The following is a 23,447-nucleotide window of genomic DNA, read 5'->3' as shown; positions in this document are numbered from 1 at the left end:
CGAATGAACTTCGATGCTTCTCTAAGTTTGCTGAAGACATTGCGTTTTAAGACCAACTGACTAACATATTTACTTTTTGACCAGTGTTTTAGTTTAACTATACAAATGCAAAATTTGCAAACACATGTCAAGAAGCACTTAGAGGTAAATCATTCAGTAAGCAACTAACTAAAAACGGTCACGAATGAACAAAAGAAAATAAACAAAATATATTGAAAATAGCACTATGAATAGCTTTACTGCGTTAAGCGGTTACCGTTGGATGCCTCAATATACGGATGGCCCTGACTTCTCTTAGATGCTGGCTGTTGAAATAGAGATGCAATTTGTAGGATATTTGTTTGCCAAATCTAGCTCAAGTTACGGACAACAGACACTGCTGGCGGCTGACTTGACAATCTTAATGTGACTGATCGCACCTCGGTCGTCGGCGTCGTTGTCGTCGTGGTCGTGGTCGTCATTGCAATCGCTGTTGTGATCGTCATCGTTGTTGTAAGATCACTTAGGCAGTCGAAATGCGTTGTATGCAGATGATCGTAGACACTCTATCACTGTTTCGAGGAATGGTAGTGCGACACTATGAAATCATGATCTAGATGATCCTGTCACTCAATCCTTCGCAGTCCATGCTAGATACAGACAGGGCGACGGACATTGAGACACAATTATATGTAGCCCCCGGATCCAGGGAAACAAGACCAACTCGCTTGAACGTAATCTCAACCATCTGGACAGTTTCACGGCAGTGTGTCCAGGAGTTAAATCAAGATGATCATAAAATGGTTCAAGTGTCTTAAAAGCAGGATTGACAGTATCTGTGGCACTCTTCTTCCAAAACTTGCTCCTGTCATGTGGAGCATTGCTTCATCTCTATTTATTTTTATATGTTTTTCTTTCCGGTTACGCTCTGGCTACATGGTAAATGTATCATAAAATTGTGGTTTAAACATTGGACTTTCGCCGGTTAAACCTGAGGATGGATTAATATGGATCTTGTTAATATAACGCATTATCAAATATGTATAAATTTTAACAAACATTATCAAATATCGTTATTAAAGTTAAAAGATGGTTGCAAAGTAATTCCTAACTTCGTACTGAAAAACTCATGATTTTTCGAAACAAAAACCGGCATAACCCTTCTTGATTCCGGGTTACTCGACGACAGTTTCCTTTTCACGCTTCCCTCATGCCTACATCTGTTTACACAGTCTAACGAAATGTAGATGACAAACCACAATCTGATTTGAAATAATAATTATCACACAAGTTTTCGCTTTCTTTCTACTTGATTTTCGCAATGAAATTAAGCTGCGTAAGGATCTTCATTATTCCTCGCTTGCCGTACTAAGTAACGACCCTGCGGTAATGCTGCCTTAACGAAGGTACAATATGCTGTTAAATAGATAATCTATGTCCTTTTTCAGCAAAAAAAATATTTATTTTCAACCAAACTTGCGAACATTATCCCATAATTCACAACAGTTCATGAACCCGTATTACTTATATTGGAACACGACCTAATGATTTAAATTCATGCGACATTTCACGTGCCACTTTTATTTTAATCACATATTTTGAAAGCATTTCAAACCACTCTTGTCTATACAAACAAGGTGATGAAATCATTGTCCATTCTTAATTTAACTGAAACTAACACAAACATTTGTATGTAGTTTTAGGCTATTTTCTTACCTACGATATTCGCTGAAAGTAAGAGTTATCGAAATTAGCGGACAAAAGGCCTTTTTGCTCTCATTTCATTACGACTATCTGTACTATTTGAATACCGATTCTTTACACTGTTATGCCTTTGCTTCGGTTTCGCAAGAATGGGGAGTTGCGCATCGACGATAACCTGTTTCCAATGACATCTTTGTTGCATATTCATTAGTAGCAACGGTATTGCTGCTGTAAGCCGTAGACACTGGTCAATGCGAACGAAACAGAAAAAGGAGAAACTTAAAAAAAACTGCCGTAGAATGTGGATGAGACAACCTTATAAACTAATATCGACCGAAAGCGGGAAGTAAAATGTTTCAAACATATTATGAGACTGCCCCGGGTGTGGGTGCAAAATCGGAATGGCAAGATTTGTATGTCACGTGGTGTTGAAGGTGACTTTAATCGTGTTTTCACAGTTGCATCATCTGAGGTCGCTTTTGCTGTCCTTTTTTCATTTTTGCTATTTTGACTGTTTCAGTTCGATGTTGGTTCAAGGTTAAAATTAGAAAGCTGCACTTTTGGTGCCCGATGCTGAACCAGATGCGACCTTGGGTGGCGTACAAAGGAAGTGAAAGCTGGGATCTCTTTTTCAAAATCACACGCTTTTCGTTTTTAACACAAAATATTTCAGTATTATAAAATGACACACAATAGGAGATGCGTTGCTTTTCACATTTGATCTCAGTAACAGTGCCGAGCTTTCCCGCATAGAGCAGGAAGTGCTATACAATGAGAATGAGAAAGTATGTGTGTCTTTAGATTTTATGGCGTTTTACACAGAATGAACGGAATGTGTGTCGTCCCGATTCTATAATCCGGTGCTGGTTCGGTACGTTGCATTTGTAAGGATGACCCTCACACGTTATTCCAGGGGGTTGGTGATTTGCGTGTTCAAAGCTAATTAATAATATAACACCCTCGATTCTACCATCTATGTACGGCAACACCAAATCCCTCTAATTTCTTCAGTGTGTTCATATGTATTGTACTTCCCATTGAATGGGGTTTGAAACAGGTATCGTATGAGCTGTACATTTCTCAGAATCGATCCCATAAGCAAAACTTCTCTATGAACACACAATTATAATTAAAATTATGCCCAATTATAATGATTATCGATGAATGATATGTATGCATATGTATTTATTATTAACTACTGCTATCACTGTAAACTTAAATGAACGCTTAGAAAAGCTTGCTTCCTTATTTTGAGCAATAAAACATTTAGTAGGTTCAAAGTTCAATAATTAGTTAGTTAAAAAAAATCAATAAAATACACACACTAAGCAACATAACTTCCAGAAAATGTGTTTGTTCATAGCCAACAAACTTACTGTAATACAAAATGTTCCATTCTTCTGAACCAAAAGCAATCAAACGCGTTAAAAAAAACTTTATTCCCATCAAATAGCGAAACAAAACATTATACATTCAAGGCCTAACCCCACTCCCTGCTATAAACGATTCATAGTTTACGGAATCCTGTCTTAATGGTGACAGCAACTAGCTACGTTTCAGCTAGAAAACATTACATTTTAATTAATTTACATCAAAACCATATTGCAGTTTGAATGTAAGAAGAGTTTGTGGAACAACGAGCAGAAGAGATTGATAAATTGATTATACCTACTATCATTGCTGAACTTCATTATATGCTCATATTATTTGCTCATTTTAGATGCACAGTGAACCTGTTTGAGTAGGCCAGTCCGACAGTTTGATTGGTAATGCGCAACTGCAGAACCCGATCTAAGCTGAAATCTCGATTGAACCTTCCACAAGCGAACTACCTGTTCAGCGATGAATAACCACATTAACCTTGGGTTAAGCGATCTGACTTAAACCAAGGAAATAAGAAGCTGTGAAGTATTGAATGTTGGTAAGGATTAATAATTTAGAAAAATATCAGAAGGATTTGAAATTGTCTAATCAAATGAACGTTGCATCAAACCTTTGTACGTGTTAAAATGTTCCGTTATTCGGTTGATGTATAAAGAAGAATGTACCTTTAAAACGATCTGTTCTATTTGACTGTCTTACCTTTGTTCAACGTTACGGGTACCGTTACCCCGGATAGGCATATATTTACATTGGTCGGCAACAAGTAGATTACATAATTTATTCCATCAGAAGCATAGTGATGGAAACAAGAAGATCTGTATGTGTGGGCAGGCTGAACCACACTGACCTACAATCCGTACATCACACATAATACCGCCGGCAAAACAGGACACTCTCACACAAATTGTCACTCCATGCAGCCACAGGAAATCAGAGTAATAACAATAATGAAGTAATAATAGTTCCTCGCAGCCGTTAAACAAATAATCAACTTAATAAAACACCGTGCTCAATGACGATCGGCTGGCCATTAAATGTTGCGCAAGGTACGGGTCGATCCGCGTCGTAAAAGAACTGTCTGTTTTACAGCAATCATCGTCATCATCATCATCGTCATCGTCCCTTGTTGTTGAGGTCAGTTTGATGTGAATGATTATTATCAAGGTTCTTTTCTGTGCCGTCATCCGATATTTGTCTTTAACTCCACCAAGTAGACATATTTCCCATCGTAAAAAAGTAAATAGAGCCACACAAATTGCCGCTGCTGCTGCTGCTGCGGCTGCTATAAATCTTCTCTCTCTTTCCAAGCGTACAAACGCGGGTAAAATGTAGAAATTGTAACGATGAACCATAAAAAGAGAGAACGAGAGAACATACCTATCTTTTTTGAGAAAACAACTTCAGAAGCAGAGTGGCATAAAAAATTCGCATCAAAATTTATTGCCCTCGATTAACACATCGTTAAATTGAATTACTTCGAATTAAATTTTGAACACCAGCGCTCTTCTACTTGGTTACATCGAAACGATCAACAGACGATCTTGTTAGCTACTTCTACCTCTTACCACTTGCTACTACTACAAAATACTACTTTTTTCTTTCTTGAACAGAACAACACGTACAATGCGTAGTTTCACTGTTTTAAGTAACAGAGAGGAACAATAATTGTGTTAACGTAGTTGAATTTGTACAAGAATTATGAACAGTTTCCGAAAGATTTTGTTTGAAGTAAAGAATTTTAATTCAATTACCGTATTTTATCACTTTTGTCTAACCGGCAATGACAAACAACTGAAGGAATGCACGAAGCCCTCTAACAAACCTTTAGTTTGTACCTGTAGCAGACCAGCACTTGGTTCAATGAAATGAAAAAAAAATCAACATGGGCCAGCACTGTCCAAAGCAGAATACCTCCAATTTTATGACTTAATTATCATCTGAACAACCCTGTTGCTCTCGATCGGACTACTGCACCTTGAAGCGGCGCCGTGAGTGTTGCACTGAGAGGGTTCATAAAGGAACACGCATTGGTACGTGCGTAAAAGTGACATCGATTTACATTTTATTCGCTTTTTCGCGATAAATCTCACAGCAATCCTGTCTTTCGCAATCTCAGTTTTACGGTTTTGCTCTCTACACCACCCGATGCGTTATTTAATTCGTCGTTTTCGTTTGAGCTCTCTACGATCTTATGTGCTATTACGTATGCTTCGCACGTGGCAGGTACCGTTGTCGGACACCTTCACTACACAAAGTGTGACTAAATTGAAATATGTTTGTATGTCCTACAAACGGCGTGCATGAAAGTTACATGTTTGCTAGGACTGTTCGTTGCCTGTTGGAATCTATTTTATTTTTGAATACCTAACAAACCTATAACTATGAAAATTAAGCCCCATTGTTGATATCCATTCAGACTTATTCTGTATAAAAATATATTTCAAACAACAGTTTTGTTTACAAGTTGATGCACACGCTAACTATCTCTCTAGTACCCTTGCACCGTTAATTTGCCGTCGGCAAATGTTCACCTACTCTCAACGCATCTTGGATTTGAACTTATTACAAGAAGGTGATGGAATGTTATACTGTAAATGTGTTTATGTTAACCCAATAATAATTAAGATATGATTTTAGAATAACACAGCATTTACATGCAGATTGGTACAGGCTTTTGAATACACGACACAAATAACTTTGTCGTGACAAAATGATGCGACAATATAAGCGAACAAAAATAAGTGCGAAAAGCAGCGAAAACGAAATTTTACGTTATTAAAAAATCACCTACACAAACACACTCACAAACGATACAGAACAATTTCTAACGTAAACGAAATGGCCAAATGGCGTAGCTTAAAACCAGAATGGAAGATTGAAGAATTATTATTTATAGTCACGCCCATCCATCAAAGTTTTACCCGAATCGAGCAGAAAACTGCTCGAAAATCATCAACCAACTATGTGTTCCATCCATCCAAAATTGGCTCATGGGCATTATTGAGCGAATATTATTACAATTGTCGGATTTGAGGAACTTCTGTACCCCATCTGAATTATTACTTTTTAATCAATAATAGAACAATAGATGTAATTATCAAATGCAAAGTTCAGTGTGGATTGGAGGTAAGGGTACATAAACGCGAATTAAACAAACAACTTTTCTTGAAACATTAAAAAATCCCGTTAATTAATTTGAACTTTTAATTTTGGCACATATGGAAATTTTATTAGACTGCTGGTGAAAACTATCACCTACAGATAGTTGGATTGGTTCTTTAGTTCCTGCCACGTAGAACGGCTTGGACGAGGTTTGGTACCGTTTCTAGGGTAAAAAAATTACGGCATCGCTGTTACCAATAACATGCTGATACTGCTGATAAATTCACATGTGAAAATTAATTTAAAATTATAAAGATTAATTAATGAGGTAAAAATCACAGTGCAATTAAAACAAATTTGACATGATGATGATAAGCCTCTCCTTGTACCTCAACATAGGTTTGACAAGGTCACAATCATCTTTGCGGTAGTCTTCACACGTCTTCAAAACCCCATCAGGACCAATCCCCCGTACGCAGGACTGACTATTCAGCTAAGGGTGAATAAAATCACAGAAAGCCAGAAATGGCGGGCCTAGATCTCTTGAGGTTGTTGTGCCGATAAAGAAGAAGAACATTCTTAAACTACAATTCTATTGTTTAAACACATCACATTTATAATTTTTACTTCATTTTCAGTGTAAACCATACCTCTGATTTTACAGAAGTTCCCTTTATTTTTTTTTCAATGAGGTCACAATACTGCAAAATAATTCTTTATAAAGACAAATTTTTGCCTGTTCCAGAAACAAAACTAAACTAAAATATTGATGTTACGTTGTTGCACTTCAACATTTCGTCATAAATACCAAATTTACCCAGTGTTCACTCCCAAATTTACCCTGAAACACTCAATCGGCACATTTTAGCCACGATACGACTATCGTTTACTTTTCATTATTTTCGTATCATCGCAAATATTTCAATTTTTAATGCTTTTAAATTCATACATTTGTGTTTCCAAATAATGTTTTTTTTTGTTTTGGACCGTAATGTACAATACAATAACCACAGTGTTCTTCCACCACGCAACGCTTCATTTTGCTATAAAACGCTTTAAGCCATGCTATAAACTGAGCTCGAATCCCATATTCCCGACATGTTGAAATGAAATATTTCGTAGTGCGGATTGCATAAAACAGGCGAATTATGGTTGTGGTGGAATGAAATATTTCGATCTGGAAATGTTTATAACCTCGCTAAATGTATAATTTTTACGCGGTTTATGATCGAATTTTGAGCGTCTTATGGATTTTCAGTTATTTAATATTGGAGGGCAATTTATAAGTATTGATAACCTTTGTTTTGGTCATATCGCATGCCGGGTTTCATTTTAGTATTTCAGTATTTTCATACAAATGTTTAGTTACAGGCTGTTTTTACAAAATATCAAATAATATGTCAAAGTAAATAGCACACATTTCGGACGAAATTTGGCATTTACTGAGAGAAATGTTTCTTTGTAAAAAAACGGTTACCTACTGATCGATTCATTTTTATTGTGGAAGTGTCAAATCACATTGCTAGGTTGAAATTGTTTATATTCATGCAAAAGATTGCTGTATGCTCCCGCCAGGGTTGTACTAACACAGCAGTAACAAAACTTTATCGAGAAATATTTACATCAAGTAGATGTTTATATTACTTAACACGTTCGGCGCCGCAGCACCCAAATATGTGTGATGACAATGATTACCGCCTGGCCATATCAGCCAAAAATAGTGATATGCTATACAAAAACCCAAGTAAGCTTTGACAGCGGCCCCACGATACCTGTTGCAATTCTTGACACGGCGCTGAACGTGTTGAGTTAGTTAATAGGTTTACAAGGTACTAGGCTGAACATGCATGTTTTACTTTTCGTTAACGCTATAAAACGTATAACGATGGTATAATTCTATTAAAAATTAATAGACTAATTTAATATAACAAAACTACTGTTCCTGGATGTCTACATTTGATACATCGGCGAACAGTCTTATTCGTACGCACAATATTACACAACGAATATTAAACAAGTCATGTTACAGTGTCCGTCGATGTGTGTAATACGGGGTTCCATTTTAGAATTGATTAACTCGCCACCAAAGATGCCATTAGAACCTTTACACATTCAATCGCCAAAATACGATATGTTTGTGGCCTGGTACAGGTTTTCGTGGGCCGTAAAGATCTTTCACATCTTCAATAGCCTTCCTGGTGGACTCCCATTAGCGTTCGGTTGGTGATGCAGGCCGGCCTAGAACCAGCCATAGCCATTGCCATAGCAAAAATGTAATAAATTAATCAAACCAAATTGCAAATATTCACGCCATTTAGCAGGAATTCAATCCAGATAGCAATTTTGCCACCAAGTCAAGCCCATTCACACTACATTCGAACCACAACCACAACGTGTCATAGAGCGTTTGCTGAGCTATGTTGCTGCTACACTAGTCGGAGCAATTGAGAATCCTCCTCGTGTACGGGGAAAACCCGGCAGATATATCGACCAATGTGCAAAATTGTAGAGCATGGACATGAATAAATATGTGCGCGTTGATATGTCGCCGTCGTCATTGTCGTACACTTTGTTCCCATTACCGCTAGTATCCTTAGTTATCACCGAATGCGTTAAGGAACGATGCTTCTCTCCAAGGTGATTTAGTTGGAGGCCACGGTAAACCAAGCTTCCACAATTCTCGGTGTGAAGATTGTGAAAATGAAAGGCTATCTACGAATTTGCAACGTATACAAATTTTGCATCAACTAGCAGTCTGTGTTCCTAGGATTGGTGTGCTGTTGTCAGCAATGCGTTTCTATTATTATCATCGTTTCCCTATTGCTAGCCCTAGATCTAGCTTCCCTACCCATATTATGCTCATTACGGTGATACTACGTAATGGTATCTGAACATGGAAAACGTAAGATGAAGAAGTTGAAGACATACATTGATTAGGTACTTTACCGCCAAAAAAATCATAATAATGTTTAATAGATTTATTCCCACACTATTGGCTTTGATTAGCATAAATAAGAACAAGAACAAACATCTTTTTAGTGTGCCTGTTATTCATGGGTGTAGAATCAATGTTTTTTCAGAAAATTCTCTATAGAAACATTAATATTTTTAACATAAATTTATATGAGTTATCCTCTCTCGTACAATCTCATCCTATGTTTCTCAAACTTTATTCACACAAAACACATCAACATTCTTCATGTGACTTAAGTCTCGATTCGGTTGAGGCTTACAAAAAAAACCTGAATAGCCACAGCCAGCATAAGCGGAGTTGCTTTAAATTCAATTAAGTTTAATCAAATGTAATAAGGAATGTTGTTGTTCTGGGGACATTGAATTCGTTAGACCTTCCACCGGCTTCCCTTGGCTTCTACGCATAGTTCAATATAAACGATTCAAATTAAGCGTTGCAAACGAACCAAACAAAAGGAAAAAAGAGCACATTTACCCTAGAACACAAGTCGACGTACTTGAATAGCGAGTTGGTATGTTTTCGATATTAGTAATATCACTGTGTATGGTGATTTATTAGACACCAAGTTGCCGAACCTTTTCCACTGAGATGAATATAAGATTATACAGTTTTTCAACAATAATGCCTAGTGCCTAATGATACTCCTGAAGTTTTTCCTAATATCTTTTCGGTTTGTTGTTTAACTATTCGTAAATCTCAAACATCATCATTTATATGTACAAAATAAGAATAGCCAAGCCTCAAATAGCTGTACTTGATAGAAGTTGCGGTTTACGAGACAACCTTTGCGAGGTGTTGTGCCCTCGCCAATGCCTTCCTATGGACCAATAGATCGTGTTGAGATTAAGCCGATGGTTTTTGAGCAGACGTGCTGCTTTGCAGTAATTATGATTATACGCTCTTGGAAGTGGAAACGTCTGAAATGTCGGAAAACCATAACACATAGTTTCACGTGTGGGTAACAAATTTCGAAAACGGCATGAAATCAAATTAGTCATTTTCACGAGACCAAACTCCTTACTATTTCGTTACAGTCACTTGCTGTACACGTTGGCGATAGCCATCGGCGAGACGATTTGAGTGGCTGTAAGCGCAGCACACCAAATCTAGGAAGAAACCACCAGCACCAGATTGTGCGCAGCTCGCAGTTGACATGTCTCTCGATCGGTGCACTGGGAAGATGTGCGTCTGTTTTTATTTAATTCTATTTTTTACACGACATGCAACGCGGTTGCAACGCCTATGTAATGGCGTTCAACTAGTTGTAGAATCAAGCCCAAGACGATGAGAGAAAGTAGCATAGTTGTTTGACTGTTTATAACATTCTTTGGCAGAAAACACAACATTTAGCTGTAAATGCCGCATTCGTTGTCTTCACAGTGCCTAACATGCCGCCAATCGCTTGAAGTCGGATACTACAACAAGTCGAACGCTATGTAGTTAAGATCTGCGAATAATTCTTCGGAGCTTGAAGCGACAGGCATGGCATGAATGAAATGAACAATATATCAATGTCCGCTGTTTTTTTTGATCTGCTTGTAATATTCTGCATAGTTACAAGTGGAGATCAATCATAGTCTTCATAAAAAAAGACTATAATCGTCTTTGATTGTTTCGTACCGTTAGTCCCAGGCGCCAATTTCATTGGGAAGTGAACTTTCGACGGATAACATTTAAATTGAGACATAATAGTCAAAATAAAAATATTGTTTTATTAAGCACGGTCATCGGACTCTTGTGCAAGTCCTCAAACATAGCACATACATCGTAGTCACGTATACGTAATATGAACGGATGAACTTTTCTAAAACCGTTCATGAGCACAATTTAAAACACCTCAGGGATACCCCTGATCCCCCTGTATATTGAGTGATTTAGCTGATTTGTTTTGAACTTGTATAGCGCTATCTTATATATCCTCTGTATGCATATAATTCGCAATAGAAACACCAATAATTGTTTAACCGAAAAGACGATAATAAACTTATTCTGATTCTCTTTTCTCTCTCTCTCTCTCTCCCTCTTTCTCTCTCTCTCTCTCTCTCTATCTCACACACACACCCACTTTATCAAATTCTCTTTTCAGAACTCTACAGCCCGTGAAACAGCTTTTACATAGTAGTATGCAATTTATGTGTTTGGATGAGCTGACTTGAATTTGTGCTTGAAAGCCTGAGTTTCAATTTTCGTCAACTGTACTTTTGTTTTGCCGCTCGCCACTACCCTTTAGCTACAACGCCAAAACAGCTTCGTCATTTGGCAGACACATAGTAAAATAGCAAAGGAAACCAAAGCTAAAACATCATCCGCCAAACCGAAAGAATCTGCAGCTGCAGTTCACCATCGAACGTCAACCGAACCGTTCATGCTCTGATAATCCTCATTCATATTTGCATTGCATTTCGGTAGCTCTTTGAAAGAGTCATTGTATACTTATTTCGTAACACGTAACAGAGAAAATCGCACGTCACCCTGTGGAACGTGCATAAACACATTACGATACCTTCAATCTGTCGCGACTCGTACTCAACTCTAAGTGCTCTTGGCGATCGCGTATTGATACTTCAGTCTTATGGTCGAAACATCGCGAACACCATTCAATAAACAACGTTGGTGATAAAATTCACAATCCATCAGTAGTAGCCCGTTCTTTCTTAGATCGCGCAGCAGTAAACAGACGCTGGTGCGACAGGATCCCGGTGGCTTCCCGAAGCCAAAACGACGGCTGTAGCTGCACACTTTTTTGTGATATATTCTTGTATATTTATGCTACCAATCGAGAGAGGCGGAAGCTAAACATCTAATTCCACACGAAATTATTGAATGCATGATTATCAACTCTCGGAGCCAGAACAAACACAGCTGGTATAGCCCACGAAGCTAATCTGTTTGGCCAACTCATCGTAATTGTCATATTCGCTTGCAAGCTTCTATAGATCAGTTAGATCAATCCAAAGACAAAAGCTAACCATTCACCATGACTATGAGTACAAATAACTGTGAAAGCATGACATCATACTTCACCAATTCCTATATGAACTCAGACATGCACGGCCACTACCCGGGGACGGGTGTGGACGGACTGGACACGAGTCAACAGATGTACAACCATCATAACCAAACCCACGCGAACCAGGCAAATATGCCACCATATCCGCGGTTTCCTCCGTACGATCGGATGGGTTACTATCAGCAGACGATGGACCCGGCAGGGTACGCGCGGGCAGATAGTCCATCGAGTCAGGTGGGTGGCGTGATACCTCCTCAGACGAACGGCAATCCTTTACAGCAGACGCAAGTACAACCCCAGCAACAGCAACCCATCGTTTATGCGAGCTGTAAATTGCAGGCTGCCGTTGGCAACGGCCCGCCTGGTCTTGGAACGTACGGCACAGAAAATGGGTCTCCACCGCTGGAGCAGATGGGGCATCACATGGGCACAGCACAAATGACAATACCTCAACATCACATGGGCCATTCGCAAGGACAGGTAAATGATTGTGTTGCATCCAGTAATATTAAATTCAATTTCGCTACAATTGATGCCTAAACGTAGGCTACATCGTACTGGAATAGTTTGAAACTTGATTCTTAAAGAACACAAGTATTATAATATCTTGTGATATACAAATTTCAAATCTCGTTAAAAGACTGCGGAGAATTTAAAATTTATATTTCATATTTCTAGTGCAGCGCAATTCATACAGCTACTGCCGGTTTAACAATATATCGACTTAACAGTGTGCTGCAGAGACTTAAATTTGTTTACAATAACGTGCAGCTAACATTTCTTAGTATAACTTATTCGTATACTGTAATAGCTAAAATGGCAAAAAGTAGCAAAACCAATATTCGTTATCATTTATTCGTAACTGATGCTAATTTGCAATTTGATTTCCCAGGATTGTTATCCCGAACAAGTACATCAAAATCCACAGCATATGGGAATGTATACGAACACTGGGGGCGGTCCGCCGGGTGTTCCTCAGCAACCGCCAAATATGATGCATCAGCAACCTCCTCAGCTACACCAAGGACAACAAGCTCCGCCAAACAGTCAGAACGCTAGCTCCGGTCTTCAGTCACCGCTGTATCCTTGGATGAGGAGTCAATTCGGTAAGCCATTCTAACTCGGGATACATTAGTTTGCTAAAACGAGCTAGCTATGCGATGCATTATGCTGTATTGTGGTGTATAGAATACATTACATTTAACTGATATGTTTTAGAAAACGTTATTATTTTGTATTCTCATACGTTAGATAATAACACATTGAAAAAACCAACGAGTGTAATCGAGTATGCTAACCGTATTGTATTATTTGATCAAAACATAAGCATGCAACATTGAACCAATCTTAGCCAATTGGGTTCAGTTTCGCCGCAATTTTTTCGTAGCTTTCATGCATTCTAGTGAACGTAAACTGCCCTGAAATCAATTATTAGAAGAAAACAGTAACAGTCATAGAAAATGTGTTCCACCGTGACTAAAAATGTATCCCCCGTTTTTTTGACAACGAATTATTCAAAATGTGAGGCACACATAAATAGCTCCCAAGAATAACTGGCCTACGAGATTGATGAAACGACATTAATTTTAATTTCCTTTCATTTCATGCACGCGGTTCAGTTCCACTTTTACCCGCAGGTTCCACCGGCTGTTTGGGAAGCATCTTTCGTTCTATCTGTTTGTTGAAGAAACGTTTTACTTTTCTCAGTTCGCTTATGATTTGTTTTATTTCCTTCTTTTTGTCGAAACCTGCTGTTGTGGTATTTCGAATTTTGAATGCGCGGTTAGCATGAAAGATATTTGCACCTTTACACTTTAATATTATTTTAATGGTGTTTTATGCTGCGTGCTGCGCCAGGGGCAATAATTTTCAACAGAGAGGTAAAAAACGCCTTATGCTAAACACTATTGAAACGTTAGGTCAGGGCTGTTAGTGGATGATGGTTTCCTCTGCCGCATTTTGATGTTTTTTGTATAACCAATAATTTCTATAATCGCAAATATCGTGTACACAATAGGTTGTGTTTTACGTACACGTCTCCCATTACGTGCACACACAAACAACGAAGTGTACAATAAACTTCGGCACATTTGGAGGAAAGTGGTGAACGTCAACAGGTAATCGGTGAAATTATTTTTCGATTACAACGCGCTAGCCAAACCGGAGGGTCGAGGGCCATTGTGCTCGATCTAGCCGCAGCCAATTTTTAGCTCAATCATCAAACCAGTACGTCGGTCGTGTGTGTGTGCGTCAAACGTGCGTCAAAATGGCTTCCTAATGATTTTTTAATTTTATGCTTCACAATCGTCCATCTTCTTCGGCCACGAACTGCCAAGAAAGCAGATCATCATTAGGCCGTGCGAACGCGTACCGAAGTAGTTATTATGTATTTTGTTGTGGAACCACTGATGGTTTTTGATTGACAGGTTTTAATTTCATTGCGGCGGTACACTCTAAATACATTAATGATAATTCTCGTTTCCTAGTGTCGTTATTGGATGCAAAGGTACGCGAAGGGAGGAGCGGATCGGCTGTAATGAAACAAATAATTTCAACATTAATCATGCTAGCAAGTCGCTCAGTAGCTACACATGTTTGGAAATTGATGTAGAAACTTCAATAATAAAATGGAGTTTGTTCGCAAGAAAGTCGTGGTATGCTGAAGGTTTTGAATGTTCGTATCCATTTTGTTTCTTGGCAATGCTGAAACATCTGATGCGATGTTTATTTGGGTATAATTGTTAGTTTATCACCTTTTTCGACATATATCTTTTGATTGCAATTCAAGGATAGCAAATCCGATCAACTTAATTTTATAAACAATCCATACGTTCCATCCAACAATCGTGAGGTATAGACTGAATTACCAATATGAGAAAACCAAATCAATGAGGCTTGTCAATTTTTTCTATCGAGGAAATGGGTACTGTTGGAATTGGAAGGACCAAATATACAGAACATCAATATCATAAAACAATCTATTAATAAACAAACTACATTAAAATAGACACTTTTTTAAGCGTTCGGTTGAAACAAGAAATGTTGTTAATAGAATATTAGACCATGATAGCATCTTTACCAAATCCAGGAGCAGTTCACACAACCCTTCAAGAAATAATTCGGTGTACGATTTTATACCAAGCATGATCTACTCATATCATTTGCAGTAAGAAAGACATTTGAATTCCATGCCACGAAAAAATTATAATCGTATAGAATTATTCGGAAATAAGTTCGATCTGATCTATTCGATTAGTTTTTGGTTAAATCTAAAAATTAAATCATTTGCAAATAGTGTTTTGCCAAATTTAAATGAATGCACTTTCCACTTATGCAGTATTATAAAAAGGCGACTATATTCAACTGTACAGCAATTTTACCAACCATTTAAAGTAAATGTAAAAAATGTTACGACACGTTACAACACGATACTTCGTGTTCGAAAAAACCAATGGTCAAACTAGAAACAGCTTCGAGACTGTCCTTTCCAAATCCTTTCCAACAAAACCAGCAGGATACTGTTGGGTTATTGTTTGCTCGGGTAATATTCGGTCACTTTCGCTTATGCGATCGAGGGACATTCTTACAATTTTATTGCGTTTACCAGCGCTGCTGGAACTCAGACAGTTCTTTCTGACATGCTGCGCTAACCCATGCCTCATGATGTGTGCTCTACTTTTACCAGCTTGAAGCAAATTTCTAACCCAAATTTGCGTTTGGTACTGCACCGAATTTCCCCTGTTGTTGAGCGTTTTGCATACGACACGCCATGCCGATTTGGAATGCAGTTCGGCATTTCCATGTGGGCCTTTGATTGCGGAATTTGCCTCGCTTACCTTCTGTTTTGGCGTTTCCATTCAAGCTGACAAAATTGACAAGGGTGTAGATCTTGCGTGTGGGATGTCCTTTCGACTTTGCGTCTTCACTTTCGTTACGAATTTATGGCGTAATTTACAGCTCTACGTATCGCAAATCACTTGACGTTTGCACATGCAAGAAATGCTGTAGAAATTTCTTAAACCAAGCCAGTGTAGAACTGCTTAAAACCCCGCGCAAAAAAAGGAAACATTTTCTGTTTTATATGATCCAACCAATATAGATGCTTATGAATGGAATAGACTGTTCCAGGTATGATTATGACCCGTTCACGTTGAGTTCGGAAAGTGTTAAGTTGAACGTTTCGAAAACAGTCACGAAATAATCCCAATCATTCGTTGTAGGCTTACCTTCGGACACGATGAAGCAAAACAATGCAAATGGTTACTCTTCTGCTCCAAAAGTGACCAGGTCGCTTCCATATGCTATACAAGCGCAAGGAAGAAATCTTCAGACGGAAAGTCTTAAAAACCCATCAGCTCAAGCCAAAGCAATCAAGCTGCTGAACAATGTTCGATGTACTGCGCCTGATGGTAGGTAGCTAGGACGAGCTATCCGTCCACAGGATCATTACTCGGCATCTTTTCCACCTTTGGATATCGTGAGCGAGTGCGCACAAAATCTCAAAGCACAACAGAGTGAACACTTGACTTGTATAAATAATTCATTTTCCTTCCAAATGTGATCAACATTCCGTGCGCTAGCCTTTTCCTTCGCTAACGGAAATGATTTTCTTCGATACTGGGCACCATGATGGCTTGAGTTTTCTTAGCTCATCAGCTATTAGCATTGAACCGGGAGCGGCAAACAAGATCCGGTGGTAAAGCCGATTCCTTCCTGTGCGTAGGAGGAAGTTTGATGAAAAATCGCTTTTGATTGTGTTTCCGATGTTGATAAATGCCTCCAAGAGCGTCGATTATGGACGAAAAAAGCGACCATGCGTATGCGTGTGGAAGTGCGTGAAACATCACTTGCTTTTCCATGCATGCATCCATGCCGCAGAACAGGCGTGGATATGGAATTTCACTTACAATGAAACCAAAGCCGAAGGGTATCAACTACTTCCTGTAAGATTACGTACAGCGGAGAAGGAAGAAATTGTGTCCGATCTTCCCTATGCAGTGCAAGCTTATTCTTCGTTACCGAGCCAGAAGCCTAGAGGGCTCGCACACTTATCGATATTTTTCACTGTCACACTTCAGGGTGTGTACCTCGCAGCATCGGAGGCGTAAAAGAACACTCAGCGAAGAAAAGTGATGCTGTGAAAGTTTTTGAGCGCTGTTTTCCATTTTCAATGCTCGTTTCCCTTGGCAAAAGATTTTCCGTAAAATCCTTGTGTATCAATAACGCTACTTTTTCTTATGCGGCATGAAACTCCATAACTCCATAAAGAATATATGCTCCATAACTTTCTGCGGTAACACTTGAAATTACAAATTTCATCGAGTATCCGTTATTGTGAAGGTGTGAGCAAATGTATATCCTGCACAACGGATGCATTGAGAAACTCCCGATTGGAGGTCAAGGAAATTGAAGCGAATGCTATTATTATTCTTTTTGTGGGATGATCTAACCGACCAGATTAGGTTGAAAATTGGCTTCTAGAATTATTTACGTAAATTTCATGTATCTTTAAGACAGTAGACTGTAATGAAAAGGGTTCGTTCCAATTAAGCTCTAACCAGTAAGTTGTGATAAATAATGTCAAACACTTACCACAGTATTGCGTAAACCATTATGCATGCATAACGAACAATTGCATTCATTAAAACTAACCCTTGCGAGCAATACATACTGAAGACTTTAAAACTTTGATAAAGTCCCAAATAAAATTGAATTTATAATTGGTAACTATCTTTTCCGTCAGGGAGTTATTCAACTCTCAACATTAGGGCACCAACAAATTTCAGTTGGTTAGAACAATTCTTCACTCTTTAAACTTTGGTGTCATGGCTGTTCGACATTTCTCTGGCACATGTTGACACATGGTACTTCGCTGGATGAACTAAATGGCATCTGTTAATGTCTTATGCTTGGAACCACAATTGCATAAAACATTGTTTTATTTCAAGCGTATCAATTGATCATAACAAGCACACTGTGCAAAATAAATGTAACTGAGAAGCTCGTACCTAATATACTCACCTATCTTATATTTCTTAAAATTACATTTTACTATAAGTACGTTGAAAAATATCAAACATTATATTAATTTGCATTGACACTAGAAAGGCAACCGTCCTAACCGTTGCCTTTCTAGTGTCAATGCAAATAAATGTAATATTCGATATTATTCAATCATCTTGCTTCTTCGACCAGACTGGTCAAAATGACTGGTCAAGTATCAAAGTGAGTATTCCGAATTCCATTGAAATGTTCAAATCGAAATACTTTTTTTTAAATTAAAATTAATGGATGTACGTATTTCGATCAATGAGTAATTTCCACAATTAGGCAATGTAAGACTTATTTTACCCTAAAAACTATTTCAGTTTAAAAAATGCGTAACGAATCAAAATGACTTCCAGGCTTTTGTAGTGTTAAATAACCAGATGTTTCAAACTTATTAACTTATGCTTCGGGAAGAAACTGTTGGAATGATGCACTTGTTGCAATGGAAAAATCTCATTCAATTCTCAAAAGGTCTGTAGCAGATACTACACTTACACTGTCCACAACACATGTACAGCTGGTTTGTTTTTTTAAATTCAGTTACGGTTAACCTCATGCCTAGGTATCCACTCAGTGGTTAATACGCTTTTAATTACCCGTACGTGATTTCCATGGGAACAGCACAGTATGTAGCTAAATAACAAAGTTAATGCCCGTGTCAGGCAAAACGGTTCCTCTCCTGTCCTCGATTATGATGTTATTAAATATTCATTTCTTGCTCGGTGCGCTGCCTGCGTTCCGGAGTTTGGTGGATGTTGTCGGTTGGTAGGTTTTGTTTTTCGCCTTTTTCTTTTTTATTGTTCCCTTCCACAATGATGATTTGCTGATCTTAAAACCAGTACGAGAGCGCACACTTTCCCTCAGTTTACTGGAATTGATTCAATACTTCGTTTGAAATTCCCCTTTACACTTCTATTGAATTCCTCCCTAATTCCTTTCCAGCGCATTTCGCTCAGTAGGCTGCTCCTGCGTTATTCAATCATCCACTGCGATTAATGCAGCAACCCTCTGTAATTATTCTCCAGTTGGTCTTACAGCATTTCATTGCGAACGATAACATGATATGAATACTGTGGTGGCGTGATTTACTTTTGAATCCTTGTCCGAATCTTGTGAGATGTGAAACACCCAATGAAAAAAAAAACAAATCACCGATTCTTGAGTTTGTAACCTTACCATCGGAAGCATATTGTTTTATCAGCATGTGCTGCGAGTCAGAGTTTCAAAATTAAACAATATGCTTCCCAATCGCTATTGTCAACATAGGAATGTGCTAACAAAAGGATGTCTGGAACAGGTTGGTAGAAACCTTTCCATTTCAGAACATGCTCAAATTCATTTCAATCGATACTACACAGAACAGTTAATGTTGCACAGTGCTTTTTTTAAGTTTCGCTTCTAAACTTTTTGCTTTGATTCTACAATACTGATCCCCTGATCCAACGAACCCATCCCCAAAAAGGAAGAAAAAAGTCCCCTTTTCAAACCTGACAGGTTAGAGCCTTTTGGAAAGCGCAAGAAACCCCGAAACACGGATAGAAAAAAATTCAAGGATTTCGAAAACCAGCATTTTTCTTCCACGCACATCCTGTGAAAGAAAGCTGCGTACAAGAGATGAATAATAAGCACCTTCGGCAGTACAAGCCTTGGGCTCATGGCAAAGTGCCCTATCGATGTTCGTTATTCTAAGGACGCGCACGCACAGATCCCAAACGAATGAACGCTCGAAACGATTCTAGTTGATGCACCCATATCAAAAGATTTGACAGCTGACTGGAGCAGGAACATGACCACCGCCATCACCAGGCGCAACCGATCTTTCTCCATTCTTTCTTCGTCGGCCACTAGCATCGTGTGCTTTCTTTCAATTTCTCCTTACGCCCAGAAACGGTTTCGGAATTTGAGGCTAATCGAAAATACGCTTCGTACGTTTCTTCCGTTACTCAAGCCACACCGCTCCATCACTAAGATTACGAAAAAGATAGAATTTGGAAGAACAAAAAAAAAACAAGATCTTATACTAATGCATAAAATAAAAGTTTGTGCTGGACATGATGAGGGATTTCGTTTTCCAACGTCTGGTGAACGTTTTCTGGGGTTCTGTCTTGCTTCGAATCGCTGTATATTTATACAACATCGAATAGTGCAAATCGTCACTTAGCAGGATGTATGAACAAGCAATCTGTGAAAAGACTTTATAAAAATAGATTATAAAATGGAAAATATTGGCTATGCAACAGTAAACTTTTGCTTCTGAGCATATTGATGTTTTGATAGGTTCACATCAAGTTCTAAAAACCCATATTGTTTTAAGTAAGTTTAAATTGGTAAATAGTAAGTTAGGTAAGTCAGTCAGTATTCCGTAATCTTAACTCTACAAAATCTCATTTCAATAAACTCTATACTCTCTACAGTCTAATACACTCTCTCACACACATTCTATGGTCTGATACCCTGACTAAGCTCTCTAAAAAGCAGCAGGCATGAACTGTTAATTCATTTCACAAATAAGAAACATTAGCTAAATGATTAACATAGGGCGACCAAACACGGACAGCAATTGTAAAAAAAAGATTTCCACATCAACCCTGGAAGTCCACCTCATCCTCAGAAGCAGTTCGAAAATAAGATCTGAAACTTTCAATATATTGAAAACGGTGACCATAATCCCTTTTAATGATTGATTTGGCTGAATATGAGACGTTTGTGATGTTCCATACAACTCTAGCCTCTTGCAATTATTACTAATCTATTTCTTCTTGTTACATACGATTTAATGCACGCTTAGGTTATGGCTAGTTTTTCATTATTTCAAAATATTTCATGTAAAAGACGTTTTATATACTCGATGCTCGATTTAAGCTTCCAGTATGTATTTGTACTGTGTACTTTTTGCGTTAATCCAATGGCTATGTATTATGTTACCAGATTCAATAATTGCCCTTTACTGATGTACGTGTGTACGTTCCTCGGATCCCCTGACGTGTGCACCCGTTTCGTAGTTTGTTGAAACAAAATGATTCCCATCTTTCCCAACCCGAAGCACTGAACCGAACGGGTTGTAATTATAATGTCATTATGAGCGAATCAATACGAGGTGGTCGTTTCCTTCACTTTACAAATATGGCGTCTAGCCATTGTAGTAAATTGCAGCAATGCTGCCTGATTCACACTTTACACAGTTTACATTATACATCACTTATTTGTTTAGTGATATGAAAATGGCCATTGTTTAGGAAACACTATACGATAATTTTAAACTGATCCTAGAAACTGATACTGAAAAGATTCCCAAAATTGATATTCGTAAAAACTGAAACTAGATCGCAATTGAATTATGTATCATAAAATTGATGATTTCCTTTAGCCACTCACTCATTGATGCAATAATTTACAATACGTTTTTTATTTTCTTTTCAGAACGGAAGCGTGGGCGCCAGACATACACGCGCTATCAAACGCTGGAGCTGGAGAAAGAGTTTCACTTCAATCGCTACCTAACGCGACGACGAAGGATTGAGATCGCCCATGCACTGTGTTTGACTGAGCGTCAAATCAAGATCTGGTTTCAGAACCGACGGATGAAGTGGAAAAAAGAGAACAAAACCAAAGGTGAACCGGGTTCGGGTGATGAGAATGATATGACACCACCGCAATCTCCGGCATAAAACCTACACGATCTCGAGCAAACGAGCATCATTTAATGCTGTAGTAATTACTTCCCCGCAAAAACCGAACACAACTTCGGGGTACCTTGTGTCCACGTGCTAGCAGATTCAAGAACTCGAGTTCCTGCATTATTGAAATAACGATCAAGGATCAAACATTTAAGTCTTCACAGCGGCCTGGACTTAGAATGGTGTGTGTTTTAAGTGTGCATTAATAATCCTTTCATTGCGAAATTCTTTAGTTTACCCATCATTGCGGACACTTTATTGAACGATTGTTTACATTACCAGTGGCTATGGTTTCGTAATTAAAACCTATCTGAAACATTAACAATCTTGTTGTAATAGCAAATGTAAGCATCACATAAAGTAATCCTATATAGGAGAGCGTGTGGCGATCAATCAATTGTATTTGAAGCAGACAAACTAATTAGGAATGTCGAGCAGCGATGTAACAAAAACAACTTATGTGACCTCAAACTTAATTTTAAAGACAAACATAACACTGAACGTAAGCATTGATTCCCAAAAGTAAAGAAGTAAAATGGCCAGCGAGCCGTAATAATGCTACTTAGAAGTAAAACTAAAACTGTTACAAGTAGGGCGTACACAATTGAACGAACTGTGTGCAAATGGCAAGGCAGTCAGCCATCGACACCAGTTTGCCCACCATAGAGAGAATGCTTTCATGATGATGTTTAAATTAAATCGATGCGCAGAAAGACCGTCTCACAGGGATGTGCAAAGGATGATCGAACTAGAGAATATACAAAAAAATACGATTGAGTTGAGGCATATGAATGTACAAAATTGCGCTAAGGACAGCAAACCACTTCTCTAAGAGAAATGCACTTTTTGCAGTCTTGTTTCATTTAACAAGTTGCAATCCACACAACAATGTAATCAAACAAAACAAACTACAAATGTATACAACTATCCGATAATGCTTGAGTATGACAATTGTAAAATACGTAAAATTTGTATCCGGACAAAAACACACACACTATCTCATTTTCCGAAGCAAAAATCGATTCGCCGAACGTTGAGAGATGTCACTATACCTGCATTGGATTTTAAATGTTTGAGTGTGTGTGTGTGTGTGTGATGCGTGCGCTGATATCAGTATCGCATTTGTTTAAGCAGAACCATTGATCATCGTCAAGGATGTTCAATCCAGAATTTCATCGACACGTTTCTAAATCCGAAGATCAAACCGTACAGGTGCATAGCAAGAAGAAAAAATCAACGCTATCAATCAGGCACAACGCTAGCCGGGTGGTGATTACTGGACAGGTAAAAAGTGTGTCACTCACAGAAACCAACATCGTTGATGGAAGCACTGCAAATTGAGCTGTTCTAAAATATGTAACGTAATGCGTTAGAAGTATGTTGTATTACTCTCTCGAGCTCCATGATTTTCCACATACTTGCATAGAAGAGTAAACGAAAATGCCCACACATTTCAAAGCAAGAAGCACCCAAACCGAACTCATGCCAAAGTCAATAGAATAATTTTGTTTTGTAAGCTCATTTTATCCTCCGCATCATAGTTTTCATTGTAGTTAACAACCATTGACGC

The 23,447-nt window shown here is 38.3% G+C and overlaps 1 protein-coding gene across 1 annotated transcript; it reads left to right on the top strand.

Moving 5' to 3' along the window:
- Positions 1–12,119: 12,119 nt before the first annotated feature.
- Positions 12,120–21,868, top strand: LOC128299204 (homeotic protein antennapedia-like). Its single transcript, XM_053035095.1, has 3 exons — positions 12,120–12,632; positions 13,045–13,258; positions 21,621–21,868. Exons 1-3 carry the CDS (start codon positions 12,120–12,122, stop codon positions 21,866–21,868), a joined length of 975 nt encoding a protein of 324 aa, XP_052891055.1.
- The last annotated feature ends 1,579 nt before the right edge of the window (positions 21,869–23,447 follow it).

Source organism: Anopheles moucheti, chromosome 2 (genome assembly GCF_943734755.1).
Source record: "Anopheles moucheti chromosome 2, idAnoMoucSN_F20_07, whole genome shotgun sequence".
Taxonomy (NCBI): domain Eukaryota; kingdom Metazoa; phylum Arthropoda; class Insecta; order Diptera; family Culicidae; genus Anopheles; species Anopheles moucheti.
Note: the sequence above shows the minus strand (reverse complement) of the source record. Positions and strands in the feature narration are given on the sequence as shown.